The 16,116-nt window shown below is 40.8% G+C and overlaps 1 protein-coding gene across 2 annotated transcripts in view; it reads left to right on the forward strand.

Annotated features, from left to right (window-relative positions):
- mia2 (MIA SH3 domain ER export factor 2) overlaps nucleotides 1-16,116 on the forward strand; it is a 33,718-nt gene that overhangs the window by 7,215 nt on the left and 10,387 nt on the right. For both annotated transcript variants that reach the window (XM_060933784.1, XM_060933783.1), the window contains exons 6-16: nucleotides 3,015-3,125; nucleotides 3,223-3,294; nucleotides 3,570-3,674; nucleotides 3,749-3,871; nucleotides 6,235-6,331; nucleotides 6,441-6,487; nucleotides 6,708-6,798; nucleotides 9,062-9,200; nucleotides 11,173-11,274; nucleotides 14,652-14,712; nucleotides 14,929-14,964. In XM_060933784.1, the coding sequence (XP_060789767.1) occupies nucleotides 3,015-3,125; nucleotides 3,223-3,294; nucleotides 3,570-3,674; nucleotides 3,749-3,871; nucleotides 6,235-6,331; nucleotides 6,441-6,487; nucleotides 6,708-6,798; nucleotides 9,062-9,200; nucleotides 11,173-11,274; nucleotides 14,652-14,712; nucleotides 14,929-14,964 (984 nt within the window). The remainder of the gene's footprint in view (nucleotides 1-3,014; nucleotides 3,126-3,222; nucleotides 3,295-3,569; nucleotides 3,675-3,748; nucleotides 3,872-6,234; nucleotides 6,332-6,440; nucleotides 6,488-6,707; nucleotides 6,799-9,061; nucleotides 9,201-11,172; nucleotides 11,275-14,651; nucleotides 14,713-14,928; nucleotides 14,965-16,116) is intronic.

The raw sequence follows: 16,116 nt of genomic DNA on the forward strand, positions 1-16,116 counted from the left end.
TTCTGGCATGCACACAAGCCCACATAGCTGGCTCAATCTGCTCTGTAAACAGGGCTCCAGGCAAAAAAAACAAAAAATTAGGATCTATTTTTTCCTAACCCCAAAGTAGGAGCCAAATCAAAATTTCAGAAGTCAAATTTATCATGTCCCATACTATGTTGTTCAGAGCGGATAAGAGTGTCTGCTAAACGCCTGTAATGTAGGCTGCATTTAATTTTATTTTCAATTTCCTCATCTTGATTTCTGTGACTTTATCACTTGCACGTTGCACTGCTTTCACTATTGGGGTGGCACGAGGGGCAGACCGAGCAATGACGCAATCCCTGGCGTTCTTATGTTTTTTACTGTCTACATGTGTCTTCACTTTTTTCTTAAAATGACTTGAACCGGGAATGAACTCTTTTACCAGCAATCTCTTGTCCTGCTTGAGCACAGAAGGTGCAGTACGTTTTCCCCTTTTCATAACATAATCAGGCAAGCTTGTGTAGCCAAGCTGACTTTAAACTGTCTTGTAAGGATGGGAGAAAAGTCAGCTAGCTTCACGTCATCATCTATAAAGGACCGTACACCGGCGGAACCGGGCTGAGATGACTCAAATGTCACTTGAGAGCTTTCACTGGTCGAGTTATTCTCAACAACGTCGGCATCTGATGTAAACGAAGCTGGGTTTGGACGGACAGGAAGGGAGAAGAAATTTGATATTTTTTGTTCATGCAATTCGTTTTCTTGCCGGCTGGCTAACGTTCTAACTTGCAAATTCAAACTACGTCGAACTAAACACTGTTCATAAAGATAACACTTCAGAATTTTCATCCGACACGATGTTAACTCTTTACCCCTTAAAGCAGTTGCTACAGCCACCCTTGTATATGTATATACTGTTCACCCTGAGAACATACACTACCGTTCAAAAGTTTGGGGTCACCCAGACAATTTTGTGTTTTCCATGAAAAGTCACACTTTTATTCACCACCATAAGTTGTAAAATGAATAGAAAATATAGTCGAGACATTTTTCTGGCCATTTTGAGCATTTAATCGACCCCACAAATGTGATGCTCCAGAAACTCAATCTGCTCAAAGGAAGGTCAGTTTTATAGCTTCTCTAAAGAGCTCAACTGTTTTCAGCTGTGCTAACATGATTGTACAAGGGTTTTCTAATCATCCATTAGCCTTCTGAGGCAATGAGCAAACACATTGTACCATTAGAACACTGGAGTGATAGTTGTTGGAAATGGGCCTCTATACACCTATGGAGATATTGCACCAAAAACCAGACATTTGCAGCTAGAATAGTCATTTAGCACATTAGCAATGTATAGAGTGGATTTCTGATTAGTTTAAAGTGATCTTCATTGAAAAGAACAGTGCTTTTCTTTCAAAAATAAGGACATTTCAAAGTGACCCCAAACTTTTGAACGGTAGTGTATTTACAAGAAAAAAAGTCTAAAGACAAGGTTTTAGACAAGGCATCATATGTTGTCATTATGGGATATACACGGGGTCGTCATTAAGGGGTAAAGAGTTAAAGTGCCATTCCACCATTGGATGTATTCTTTGGCATAAAATACAATATATTTTGACAACATATATAAATGGTATCACTAGATAGAGAAATCTTTTAGCTTCAAAATGATATATCAAACAATTTTTTGACAACGACAAGTATATTAATTTTGCGACCAAAGTCACCTACCCTTTTAATTTCCACGCGTGATGTCATCGGCAGGTTCCCCTTCTTGTGTACTACGTGACGTGTGACGTGGCACATGTTATCAGCAATGGCGGATAGAACGCGATAAAAATAATACCAATAAATCTAGCTAATACCAATAAATCTAGCTAACTGAAAGATTAACTCAAAATTTTTCGCAATTTTTTTGGCCCCCATATACGAGGAGAAATGACTCTCTCACTTTGGGGGTTTCCTGGTCTAAAAATAGACCGACACGTGGTACACAAGAAGGGGAACCTGCCGATGACATCACGTTTCACTACCGTGCGGAAATTAAAAGGGTAGGTGACTTTGGTCGCAAAATTAATATACTTGTCGTTGTCAAAAAATGATGTTTGATATATCATTTTGAAGCTAAAAGATTTCTCTGTCTAGTCATGTTGTCATAAAATATATTGTATTTTATGCCAAAGAATACATCCAATGGTGGAATGGCACTTTAAACTGTCTTCCACTACTTCTGTTCACTGATGCTTCAGCCACTGCAGGGCAGGCAGAAAATGTTCTGCATTTGAAACCGTACAGGACAGCTCACGTGTTGGGGCAGGTAGGCACAAGCACAAGGAGATGAGAGTTCAGTACACATGAAACAAATGGCCATTTCTAATTCATTTACTTTCCTATATTTATACGTTTGCTTGCAGCCATGTTGCGACTGGCAGAAAAAAGGTTGCAAAATTAAAAAGTTAGTCGCATTAGCGACCATTTTAGTCACCACCTGGAGCCCTGGTAAAGATGGATGTAGCAGGTATTTTAGCCAATCTTATGTTTCTTTTATCCATTTTATTTAAGCAACAATTGGAAAGAAATCTTCCAATCCTCATAGAAGTGCTGAACAGGAGAAAGTGAGCACAGGATAATTTGTTTTCGAAATGCCATCTTGTACAGAGCCATACGTTTGCTGTCTATTCCACCCGTCAAAACAAGAGGACTGTGGATAAAAGTCCGAAGCAAGGACTGGTGGGACAAGGTTGTACTACATGAATTTACAGATGTTGAATGGACCGACCGCTTCAGAATGACACATGATGATGTCATGACCGCGTGACGGCATATTGAACACGTGTAGATGGTTACGGGGCAGAAGGCAATCCGCTGGAGGCTTTACATGATAAATCTTCTCCTGTCAAACAGCTTATCAGTGGCCTACACCAGCTTTTCCACTCCGATTAGATTCTCAGCTGGAATGGGGCATTTCATTCTGATCGAGCTTGAATTTGATTATTAATGGATTATTAGGGTAAATGTAGCTATGAAATATCTGTTATTTTTAATGAAAGGAAATGTTGAAGAAGCTGGAGGAGGCAAATGCACAGATGAAGAGTGATATGGAGAAAATGCAGGAGGAACTCGACACAGAGGAACAGCTCCGGAAACGGCAGGAAGAGCAGGTGGTGCATAACAAACCTCTGTTCATCACCTCTGATCTTTTATTTTTTATTGCTTTGATCTGGGGGGAAAAACCAATCTGTTCTTTGTGCGTTCCAGCTCACAAAACTGGAAGAGATGTTAAAAAAACTAGAGAAAGAGGCCACAGAGCGTAAATCTCAACTGGAACAGGTACAAGGACAATTTATGTATTTTATTTTTTTTAATGTTGTTAATGAGTCAGGGGACATCAGGTTCAACCACCTGGAGCAAAACTACAAAAGAAACGTATCAGTTCACTTCTAACCCAAAGCAAAAGTGAGCGTTTCCCAACTCACAGACGTGATTGGCTCGAAAGTGCACCTTGATTGAGACATGGGAGCAAGAGCGTGATCTCAGAGACAGAACGGATATTATAATTTTTTTTCCCTTGTGTGATTTGTGTAAAACACATATTTGTGTTCCAGGATAAAACAACTCTGAAAATCCACGAGATGAACACTGAGAGACTGCAGAAGAAACTCCAGGAGGCTAAAGAGGAGAACAGCATGCTACTTGAGAGCAAAGCACAGGTGTGTGCATGTGCATTTGCATGTGTGTGTTTGATTATATGCACATGCTCACGTGTGTGTGATCTGGTCCTCAGCTGGAACAGGAGGCAGAGGGATGGAGGGAGCGACTGAGTGAGCTGGAGGAAGAGAAAAGGATGAGTGAGACATCACACAATGGAATGATGGAGAACTGCGTGAATAAAGACGCGCGCATAAAGGTACGTTACTTCATTTCTCTCTCTCGCTCATCTGGTTATTTAGGCATGAATGAGAGAATTCGTATGTATTTTTGGTGGCTTCTTTAGATGCATACATCTCTGACTAAAATTTATTTAACTAATTGTGAAATGAAAACAGATCTGATTTAGTTCTTTAGTAACTAACGGGCTTATACTAGGCGTATCAGACGCTCGCTGGTGGTGCTGTGAAAATTGTGCATGCAGACGCTCATCTGAGTTTCCAAATCTGTCAGTGCTTAACTCTTGAATATTTTCTATCATGAATATTATCATTAAAAAGCTTATCTCTGCTTTCCAAAGAAATTTATGTCGTTAAGCTCTGTTCAGTACTTTGGGAGGAACGGCAGGTTGAAGTTGGTGCAACGGGGTACACTGCCGGTGGTTTTGAGTCACGGGAAAATGGTCAGGCGCTCTCTCCTCTGATCGGTTTCCAACCAGATTACTTGTGAATATCAATAAGTTCACTTTTATAGGGATGTTCTCTCACTCTCACTGTTTCTGATGAAGTATTCAGCAAAATTTTCCATCAGCTAGTTTTGATGTTCTGATTCACGGGAGACTTTGAAGTGAGTTTTCATAGCTTTACCTACTTATTTTTTCAATGCAAACTGATTCCTGTAAATAAGTAACTATTTTAGAATAGAACAGTAGTTGATTTGATTAAACATATTGAGATCTTAGTGGTCGGAATGATTTTTTTTTTTTTTTTTAAACCGGAAGTCAGAAACGTGAGTGTCAATTTCAATTAAATTAATGTGAATTGTTTATTGGATGTGGCTCACACAGTTGTTGTTGTTTTTTTTGAGGTTCGCCTTGAAAACTGTGAATATTAATTGAAATAATCATTTTATATTATTTCATGTAAACACTAGTGCAAAGGCCTACAGAGCACAAAGAGGGTATTAGAAATAATCTTTTATTGCTCTTTTATTTTGCTAGAGAACGGTAGATGTGAATGACACTCAATGCATATTTTATAATTAACATTCATTTCTCCTTTTTTGTGATGTATAAATGAGAGTTACGACCCGCTTTATATTGCGCAAATAAAGCCATTTGGTGAAACTTTGAAGAAGAGAGTGTACTGATTTAACGTTTTACCTAATTAGCATAATTAATACTAATTTGCATAATATATTTTTTTACTAATTTTTCAAACTTTGTATTCAGTATACAACCATCTATGTGCCTGCCAATTTCCATGTAAATATCTTGAAAAATAAAAAACTTAAGAAAAAACATTTGCTTTCCTTCGTTAATGAGGCCCATCTTGAACCATGTGATCCTCATACAGAATATTACATTAGTTTTCAAAACATTAAGCCATTTTTTTTTCAATCTTTGATTGGTAATATCTCAAGAACGGATAAACATATTAATTCTGTAAAAATGTGTTGTTTAGCATTCAATTCTGAATTCAATGAGAGCAGTTTCAAGCGATTTGGATTCTCATCTCTCATCTCATTATCTCATCTCATCTCATTATCTCTAGCCGCTTTATCCTGTTCTACAGGGTCGCAGGCAAGCTGGAGCCTATCCCAGCTGACTACGGGCGAAAGGCGGGGTACACCCTGGACAAGTCGCCAGGTCATCACAGGGCTGACACATAGACACAGACAACCATTCACACTCACATTCACACCTACGCTCAATTTAGAGTCACCAGTTAACCTAACCTGCATGTCTTTGGACTGTGGGGGAAACCGGAGCACCCGGAGGAAACCCACGCGGACACGGGGAGAACATGCAAACTCCACACAGAAAGGCCCTCGCCGGCCCCGGGGCTCGAACCCAGGACCTTCTTGCTGTGAGGCGACAGCGCTAACCACTACACCACCGTGCCGCCGCGATTTGGATTGAATTTGAATTTTCACCTGATCTGCCTATTAATAGGACGCTTAGCCACCAGTGAATAGCTCCGCAAATCCAGTCACTGCTGCAGTGTGAATGTTTATCTGCTAAAGTCAAAGAGTAAAGGACACTCTTTCTCTCTGACTCACTGTGTGTGTGTGTGTGTGTGTGTGTGTGTGTGTGTCTCTCTCTCTCTCTCTCTCTGTGTGTCTCTCTCTCTCTCTGTGTGTCTCTCTCTCTGTGTCTGTGTGTGTCTCTCTGTGTCTGTGTGTGTGTCTCTGTGTCTGTGTGTGTCTGTGTCTCTCTCTCTCTCTCTTTCACTCTGTCTGTCTCTCTCTCTCTCTGTCTGTCTCTCTCTCTCTCTCTGTGTGTCTCTCTCTCTCTCTCTCTGTGTGTGTGTCTCTGTCTCTCTGTCTGTCTGTGTCTCTCTCTCTCTCTCTCTCTCTCTCTGTCTGTGTGTCTCTCTGTGTGTGTGTGTCTCTCTCTCTCAGTCTCTAACGGAGTGTCTGTTGAAGATGAGAGATTGGGACTCGGAGGAGGAGAGCACTGTGAATGACACAAGTGGATCGGAGAACAAAAGCTCTTCAGGTCTGACTCTGAACATTAAATCATCATTTGATTTCTTTTAGTGTCAGTAAACTGTAGCTAATTCTTATAAACTGACCTGAGTGTTGTGTTGATATTTTTGTTCTGACAGATTTCAGGCAGAAACAGAAAGTACAGAAACTGATCAGTGCAGCAAAGGTATGGTTTTGTTTGGATTAAAGGTGTTCTTGTGTGCGTGCGTGTTCACTACACACTTGGATTTAAGTACCCATCTAAGGATGAATTGGGTGGAGTTGTAGTTCTACAGATGTCTAGAGCAATGAAAGTAAAGACTACATTATTAAATAAACACCTAATGTGGAGTAGCCATGAGTAATAGTGAGTCACACGCATGCTCATGTTCTCATCTCCTTCACAGATGAGTGCAGATTTGAAGGCCATGGAGGAGGACAAGGACCGAGTGTTCGCCAAACTCACAGATGAAATCAAAGCCAAAGAAGATCTTCAAGGTTTTTAGCCTTATTTAGCTTTACTACACTTTACTATATTCAACTTGCTTACATTTATGCTCCTATTTACAGTGGTGCTTGAAAGTATGTGAACCCTTTAGAATTTTCTATATTTCTGCATAAATATGACCTAAAACATCATCAGATTTTCACACAAGTCCTAAAAGTAGACAAAGAGAACCCAGTTAAACAAATGAGACAAAAATATTATACTTGGTCATTTATTTATTGAGGAAAATGATCCAATATTACATATCTGTGAGTGTCAAAAGTATGTGAACGTTTGCTTTCAGTATCTGGTGTGACCCCCTTGTGCAGCAATAACTGCAACTAAATGTTTCCGGTAACTGTTGATCAGTCCTGCACACCGGCTTGGAGGAATTTGAGCCCATTCCTCCATACAGAACAGCTTCAACTCTGGGATGTTGGTGGGTTTCCTCACATGAACTGCGCACTTCAGGTCCTTCCACAACATTTCAATTGGATTAAAGTCAGGACTTTGACTTGGCCATTCCAAAACATTAACTTTATTCTTCTTCAACCATTCTTTGGTAGAACGACTTGTGTGCTTAGGGTCATTGTCTTGCTGCATGACCCAGCTTCTCTTGAGATTCAGTTCATGGACAGATGTCCTGACAGTTTCCTTTAGAATTCGCTGGTATAATTCAGAATTCATTGTTCCATCAATGATGGCAAGCCGTCCTGGCCCAGATGCAGCAAAACAGGCCCAAACCACGATACTATCACCACTATGTTTCATAGATGGGATAAGGTTCTTATGCTGGAATGCAGTGTTTTCCTTTCTCCAAACATAACGCTTCTCATTTAAACCAAAACATTCTATTTTGGTCTCATCCGTCCATAAAACATTTTTCCAGTAGCCTTCTGGCTTGTCTACATGATCTTTAGCAAACTGCAGACGAGCAGCAATGTTCTTTTTGGAGAGCAGTGGCTTTCTCCTTGCAACCCTGCCATGCACACCATTTGTTGTTCAGTGTTCTCCTGATGGTGGACTCATGAACATTAACATTAGCCAATGTGAGAGAGGCTTTCAGTTGCTTAGACCCTGGGGTCCTTTGTGATCTCGCCGGCTATTACACACCTTTCTCTTGGAGTGATCTTTGTTGGTCGACCACTCCTGGGGAGGGTAACAATGGTCTTGAATTTCCTCCGTTTATACACAGTCTGTCTGACTGCGGATTGGTGGAGTCCAGACTCTTTAGAGATGGTTTTGTAACCTTTTCCAGCCTGATGAGCATCAACAACGCTTTTTCTGAGGTCCTCAGAAATCTCCTTTGTTCGTGCCATGATACACTTCCACAAACATGTATTGTGAAGATCAGACTTTGATAGATCCCTGTTCTTTAAATAAAACAGGGTGCCCACTCACACCTGATTGTCATCCCACTGATTGAAAACACCTGACTCTAATTTCACCTTCAAATTAACTGCTAATCCTAGAGGTTCACATACTTTTGCCACCCACAGATATGTAATATTGGATCATTTTCCTCAATAAATAAATGACTAAGTATAATATTTTTGTCTCATTTGTTTAACCGGGTTCTCTTAATCTACTTTTAGGACTTGTGTGAAAATCTGATGATGTTTTAGGTCATATTTATGCAGAAATATAGACAATTCTAAAGGGTTCACAAACTTTCAAGCACCACTGTACTAAGCTCTGGTTTGCGACACTATAACTTACTACAGTCTGCTTTTTGACACTTTATTCCATACCATCTCTCTCGACTCTACTTTTCGGGATTTTTCAGTTTACTTCATACCCTGACTTTACTCCATACCTCTTTACTTTACATCACACTACTTTTGCTCCATATCACTTTATTTCAACTCTATTCTACTTCATTCCACTTCAGTTTACTTCAACTCCACTTAATTCCACATCACATTACTCTAGACCACATTTCTTCAGTCCTCTCCTCATATTCCTCTGTCTCCGTTCATTACATTACATTACATTACAGGCATTTAGCAGACGCTCTTATCCAGAGCGACGTACAACATACGGTACCCAGAGCAGCCTGGGGAGCAGTTGGGGTTTAGGTGCCTTGCTCAAGGGCACTTCAGCCATTCCTGCTGGTCCAGGGAATCAAACCGGTGACCTTTTGGTCCCAAAGCTGCTTCTCTAACCATCAGGCCACGGCTTCCCACCACTTTGTGTTTTTACTCCATTCTTTTTTTTTTTTATTCCTCTGCAACATCTGTTCATCTCCTGTCTATTCCATTTTGTCTTTTGCAGAAGGTCTTGCACAGCTGCAGCATGAAAGAGAGACTGTGGAGTCCGAGAGCTCCATGTACGCCAGTGAAATTGAGAAACTCCAGCACAAACTGCAAATCATGTCCGAGATGTACCAGGAGAAGGAACTCAAACTGCACAGGTGAACTCTTAGTTTGATTCACATGCCAAGTAAGTTTCATGAAAAGTGACTAGGTCATGATTTTTTAATTAATGAATTTATTTTTCCTCCTGTGCAAACAGCCCCAACACCTCTTACACACATGCTGTAATCCACACCAAAGTCCTGAAATTACATTCAGTTGATCTAATTTGAAAATGGTTGCTAACGACTACAGCAGGGGTCTTCAATCCTATCCACAAAGGGCCGGTGTAGCTGCAGGCTTTCATTACAGCCAAATTGGAGGCTCACTTGATTGTTGATTGGAGACGAGGGTGAAATGATTAAACAAGTGAAATCAGGTGTAGCTCCTGCTTGGTTGGAATGAAAGCCTGCAGCCACACTGGCCCTTTGTGGATAGGATTGAAGACCCCTGGACTACAGAGTCTTAAGTCTAAAGTCCTTCCCGCACCGTGTGGCGCATTAGGCGGCGCCGATCTCTGTTTCTGTAGCCCTTGGCCTCTCGCCTATCACATAGCTAGGGTTACAGTAGGGGGCTGGTCCTCTGGGAACCACGAGAGTTTGCAAATCATGTCCGAGTTTTTTAGGCTTTAGAGACATTGATAAAGAGAGTCCAGAACTCTTTAGATCCCAGTAGAAGTACAGAATTCTTGTACATGCATGAAAATATTCAGACTTCAATTCCCAGGAAATATGGTATAAAATATGAAAGAAAATGTTTACACTGAATAGAATAGAAAGAGTGTACTACTCCACACAAGAGCAGACTAAGACCCCGTCCACACGTAGCCGGGTATTTGCTAAATCGAAGATATTTTTCTACGTTTTGGCCCGTCATCCACATGAAAACACATCAAAAACGAATATTTAAAAAAACTCCGGGCAAAGTGAAGATTTTTGAAAACTCCGTGTATGCCTTTTCGTGTAGACAGAGATAACCGGAGTTTTGCGTTTTAGAACGTCACAATCTGCGCCAAAAAAATGACAACAAATCTGCCCTGACGTCAAACGTGCGACCTTTGTTTACTGCAGAAGCCAGATTAAGCATGGACAAAGAGTAATGGATCGGAGTAGTGCCTTGAAAGCGTTAATTATTGTGCAGGTGCTATTAACATGTTGAATTTTAGAAGCCCAACTAATCTTTGCTTTGACAAGATTCCCAATCAACGTTTTCTTGCGTCTTTTGAAGTTTATACTCAAATTGTGTTTAGAAGCAATTCTGTCTCCGAGTCTGTCCAGACGAACGAGCTTGGCGCCATGTTTTATGTTTAGGCGGAAGTGACGCCAACAGAGGGCTATTCTGATGTGATTAGGGGGTAGGATTTGGGGAAATAATGCCATCTACAGGTTTGGAATGCTTATGAATGTGATTGAAAACGCAGATGTTCAGTTGTGTGGAAGGGATTTTTTTCGAAGACGAGGTGGTGTGGATAAAACATTTTTATAAACGGAGGGGGGGAAAATGTTCGGTTTTAAAAATACCCGGCTACGTGTGTACATGGCCTAAATCAGAAATTGTTCAACCACCCAATTATAAAAGAGGTCAGTATAATAATCTCATCTCATTATCTGTAGCCGCTTTATCCTGTTCTACAGGGTCGCAGGCAAGCTGGAGCCTATCCCAGCTGACTACGGGCGAAAGGCGGGGTACACCCTGGACAAGTCGCCAGGTCATCACAGAGTCTACGGTCAATTTAGAGTCACCAGTTAACCTAACCTGCATGTCTTTGGACTGTGGGGGAAACCGGAGCACCCGGAGGAAACCCACGCGGACACGGGGAGAACATGCAAACTCCACACAGAAAGGCCCTCGCCGGCCATGGGGCTCGAACCCGGACCTTCTTGCTGTGAGGCGACAGCGCTAACCACTACACCACCGTGCCGCCCCCAGTATAATAATACTACTGTTTAAATTAGAATTGAGTATGAATCCATGTGAACTGAAACGTGTGGTTTTTTTTTTTTATTTTTATTTTTTTTAAATTTAATCCAGGATGTTAACGGTGGAGGAGAAAGAGCGCTCACAGAAAGAGGAGCAGCTCAACAAAGCTGGGAAGAAGATCAGCCTGGCTACAGATGAACTGAACTCTTACAGGTGTGTGTGTGTGCGCGCGCGCGTACACGTGCGTGGTTTTTTTTTTTTTTTCTCCTTCTTTCCCCATTTGAACAAGCTCAACAGTGCTGCGGATCACATTCTGTAATGATTCTTTTCCTGGAATGAGTCACCTTCTGAAATGATTCCCAGTGTGTAGTGATCGATTCACGTTACATAGTGATTCTCATTCTGTCAGTAAAACCAGCTGTTAATCATGTTTAAAGATGACGTGGTTTTTTTTTGTTTGTTTGTTTGTTTTTAAATAATTTACATTATTTTTGATGTCATTTTTATTGGCTGAGCAAACTGCAAATAACTGCCTACAAATAACGGTCTGCTCATGCGCACTTACTTTGCACTTTTGTATATTGAGTTCTGTGAGAAATACAGGGGGCTGCAAAAGTAGGTATACAGTAATGAAAAACAGAATGTTCGTGCAAAACGTTATTTTTATTGATTATACAAACATATCAGTAATAAACATATTAATCCCTCAAATATTTGCCCCCGGCATTCACACACTCCACTAGTGGAGTGTGGACACCCATGCGCACTCTGGCACAAAGGTCTTTATCAGCATCAATTTCCTGGCAAGCCTCCCGTATGAACTGAATCATGGCATCAACAGAACGTGGCTTGCGTGCGAAAACCCTGTCTTTTACACATCCTCAGAAAAAGAAGTCCATAGGAGTGAGATCCGGTGAACGTGGTAGCCAGTCAGCGGCTCCCTGACGTCCAATCCACCCGTGGGGAAATTCTTTGTCAAGTAGCACACGCACAGTCAGTGTGTTTACATGCACATAGAGAAAATCGAATTTCTGCCGTAGCTCGACTGAAATCGAAGTTCTAAATGCCATGGAAACACCTTAGCTCGGCTGAAATCGAACCTAACTGGATTTCTCGTAATCGAGCTACGCGACCTACAGTGGTGCTTGAAAGTTTGTGAACCCTTTAGAATTGTCTATATTTCTGCATAAATATGACCTAAAACAACATCAGATTTTCACACAAGTCCTAAAAGTAGATAAAGAGAACCCAGTTAAACAAATGAGACACAAATATTATACTTGGTCATTTATTTATTGAGGAAAATGGTCCAATATTACACATCTGTGAGTGGCAAAAGTATGTGAACCTTTGCTTTCAGTATCTGGTGTGACCCCCTTGTGCAGCAATAACTGCAACTAAACGTTTCCGGTAACTGTTGATCAGTCCTGCACAACGGCTTGTAGGAATTTTAGCCCATTCCTCCATACAGAACAGCTTCAACTCTGGGATGTTGGTGGGTTTCCTCACATGAACTGCTCGCTTCAGGTCCTTCCACAACATTTCAATTGGATTAAGGTCAGGACTTGACTTGGCTATTCCAAAACATTAACTTTTATTCTTCTTTAACCATTCTTTGGTAGAATGACTTGTGTGCTTAGGGGCGTTGTCTTGCTGCATGACCCACCTTCTCTTGAGATTCAGTTCATGGACAGATGTCCTGACATTTTCCTTTAGAATTTGCTGGTATAATTCAGAATTTATTGTTCCATCAATGATAGCAAGCCGTCCTGGCCCAGATGCAGCAAAACAGGCCCAAACCATGATACTACCACCACCATGTTTCACAGATGGGATAAGGTTCTTATGCTGGAATGCAGTGTTTTTCTTTCTCCAAACATAATGCTTCTCATTTAAACCAAAAAGTTTTATTTTGGTTTCATCCGTCCACAAAACATTTTTCCAATGGCCTTCTGGCTTGTCCACGTGATCTTTAGCAAACTGCAGATGAGCAGCAATGTTCTTTTTGGAGAGCAGTGGCTTTTTCCTTGCAACCCTGCCATGCACACCATTGTTGTTCAGTGTTCTCCTGATGGTGGACTCATGAACATTAACATTAGCCAATGTGAGAGAGGCCTTCAGTTGCTTAGAAGTTACCCTGGGGTCCTTTGTGACCTCGCCGACTATTACACGCCTTGCTGTTGGAGTGATCTTTGTTGGTCGACCACTCCTGGGGAGGGTAACAATGGTCTTGAATTTCCTCCATTTGTACACAAACTGTCTGACTGTGGATTGGTAGAGTCCAAACTCTTTAGAGATGGTTTTGTAACCTTTTCCAGCCTGATGAGCATCAACAACGCTTTTTCTGAGGTCCTCAGAAATCTCCTTTGTTCGTGCCATGATACACTTCCACAAACATGTGTTGTGCGGATCAGACTTTGATAGATCCCTGTTCTTTAAATAAAACAGGGTGCTCACTCACACCTGATTGTCATCCCATTGATTGAAAACACCTGACTCTAATTTCACCTTCAAATTAACTGGTAATCCTAGAGGTTCACATACTTTTGCCACTCACAAATATGTAACATTGGCTCATTTTCCTCAATAAATAAATGACTAAGTATGATATTTTTGTCTCATTTGTTTAACTGGGTTCTCTTTATTTACTTTTCGGACTTGTGTGAAAATCTGATGATGTTTTAGGTCATATTTATGCAGAAATATAGAAAATTCTAAAGGGTTCACAAACTTTCAAGCACCACTGTAGATTATGCGATTGTAGCCGAGCTACTTAGTGCATGTAAACCCTATCGAGCTACGTAGTTTAGCTACTTACTTCAGCACTGCCCCTTCCAGAAGTGACGAGACCACAAGCGGGAAACACAACAGCCTCGGTCGGCATGACAACAGTAGTAGAAACGTGCACTTCTGGAGCAATGAGGAGATAGAGTTCATGCTCATTTAGCTGAAGGAGTTGAATAAATAATATATCTATGTTGCTGTCGTCGTTCTTCTTGTGAACACGGAACTGATAACTTTGTTTATACTCTTGAATAGCTCTTCTTCATGACGACAACCGGAAGTGTACCAACACGATGGGGCGTGTAGCGCCACCTGTGGCTCGGGTGCACAATGTACCTCACACAATAGCTCGATTTCCGTGTGTGCATGTAGGATTGGATTTCTCTGGCACCCCTGCTGGGACCCTTGGCTCGATTACCGACAGTAGCTCGATTTGGATGTGCATGTAAACGCACTGATTGAGTGTGAAGTGCGGTGGCGCCCCATCCTGCTGAAAGTAGAAGTCGTCCTGCTGCTGTTCACGTATAATCCTTACTGTATACCTACTTTTGCAGCTCCCTGTAAATAAAACAGTGATTGCATCCAAGTTCTTTATCGTTTGACTCGTCATGCAAAGTTTATCATCAGCATTTTAAAAAAAAATGTATTTGAATAATAAAACAGTTCTTGAACTCTGTTTTAACAAAATATCGTGATTTTATTAGCGTCTGCCTTCGGCATCGGCAAATAATTGCTGCTTGCTCACCACTCACGAATCATGATGTTTTGGTCAGCCTCATCCAATAATTGCTTCTTATTTCACTCAGACAAAGAGCCAAAGAGCTGGAGGAGGAGCTGGAGAAGACTGGTCAGGCCTACAAAAACCAGGTACAGCCATTCGTCACGCCCATTTTATCATCCTTCAATACAATACTACACACACACACACATGGGATATGGTACAATATAAACACACACAGCGACAGCATATAACAGATCAGACGTCCTGAGTCCTAAACGAGGACAGAAAATATATATATAAAAATATATAAAACCCCGGAGGCTGGGATTAGTATAATTTCTTTTTCCTTTACTTCTTTTCAGATTGCTGCACATGAGAAAAAGGCTCATGATAACTGGGTGAGTTATTCTGCTCTGTATCATGTCACGCCTGTTTCTAGTGTCTCGAATATTACCGTATTTTCTGGACTATAGAGCGCACCTGTATATAAGCCGCATCCGCTCTATTTTTTAAAAAAAATTTAAAAAAAGATATACAAGCCGCACCGGGCTATAAGCCGCAGATATCTATGTTGAAAAATTAGATATTTACTGCATGTACAGAACGATTTTGTACTGTAAATGTACATGTATGTACCTGAACAGATTCTTTCCGAACAGTGCCTTTTAACACGGCAGCAACTTTGCTGATTAAAACGGAACAGAACCAAGAGAAAATAACCGGTATTTATTTACCTTCATTTCTCCTGTGTTTGAAACCACAAGTCATTTTAATCATCTTCGCTGGATTTGAAAATAATTACCAGTTAGTAATTTGTCGTGCGTGTTCTATCTGCTAAAGATCTGCTAATTCTTCTTTGCATTGATTTTTCGTCTATCTTATTTTTGATTCTACTTCCGGTTAGAGCGCCCCTAGCGGTGGAAGAAAAATTCACAGAATAGCCGCACCTTTGTATAAGCCGCATGGTTCAAAACCTAGGAAAAAAGTAGCGGCTTATAGTCCAGAAAATACGGTACGCGTTATATACATAATATACATTCCATAGTGTTTCCCCTTCTATAATGATTCATATTCTGTTTCTGGAGCGATTCCATTCTTTAGTCAATGGAAAAAAATACAAATGAATCTATTTGGTGATTAAAGCAGATCCGCAGAACCTTTATTTTTAAATACATTTCTGAGTGGATAGTATCTCCATCCTTGACTCTTGTATGCTGCATAAACGGGAATTTAAAAAATATATTTTTGAGAGTTAAAATCAACTGCAAAGTTGGCATTGGAGCTGCCCCGCTGAGCCAGCCAGCCCTGAGTGCGTGATGTCACAGCAGGAACCGGTTTTAAGGCCAAGGCCTTTTACAGCTATAGACCAAAGTCATATAAATAAAAATTTATGGTGAAAGTAAGAAATACCGTCACCAACTCGCTCAACTAAGACTGATTTGACGTCACTGATTGTGGGTTGACTCTCATTAAAACAGGATAGGTGTTATAACTCATGCAACGTACATTTATTATATGCATGCATTTTCACTGATAAAACGTAAAAGGTT

This window comes from Neoarius graeffei, chromosome 11 (genome assembly GCF_027579695.1).
Source record: "Neoarius graeffei isolate fNeoGra1 chromosome 11, fNeoGra1.pri, whole genome shotgun sequence".
In the NCBI taxonomy this organism is placed as follows: Eukaryota; Metazoa; Chordata; class Actinopteri; order Siluriformes; family Ariidae; genus Neoarius; species Neoarius graeffei.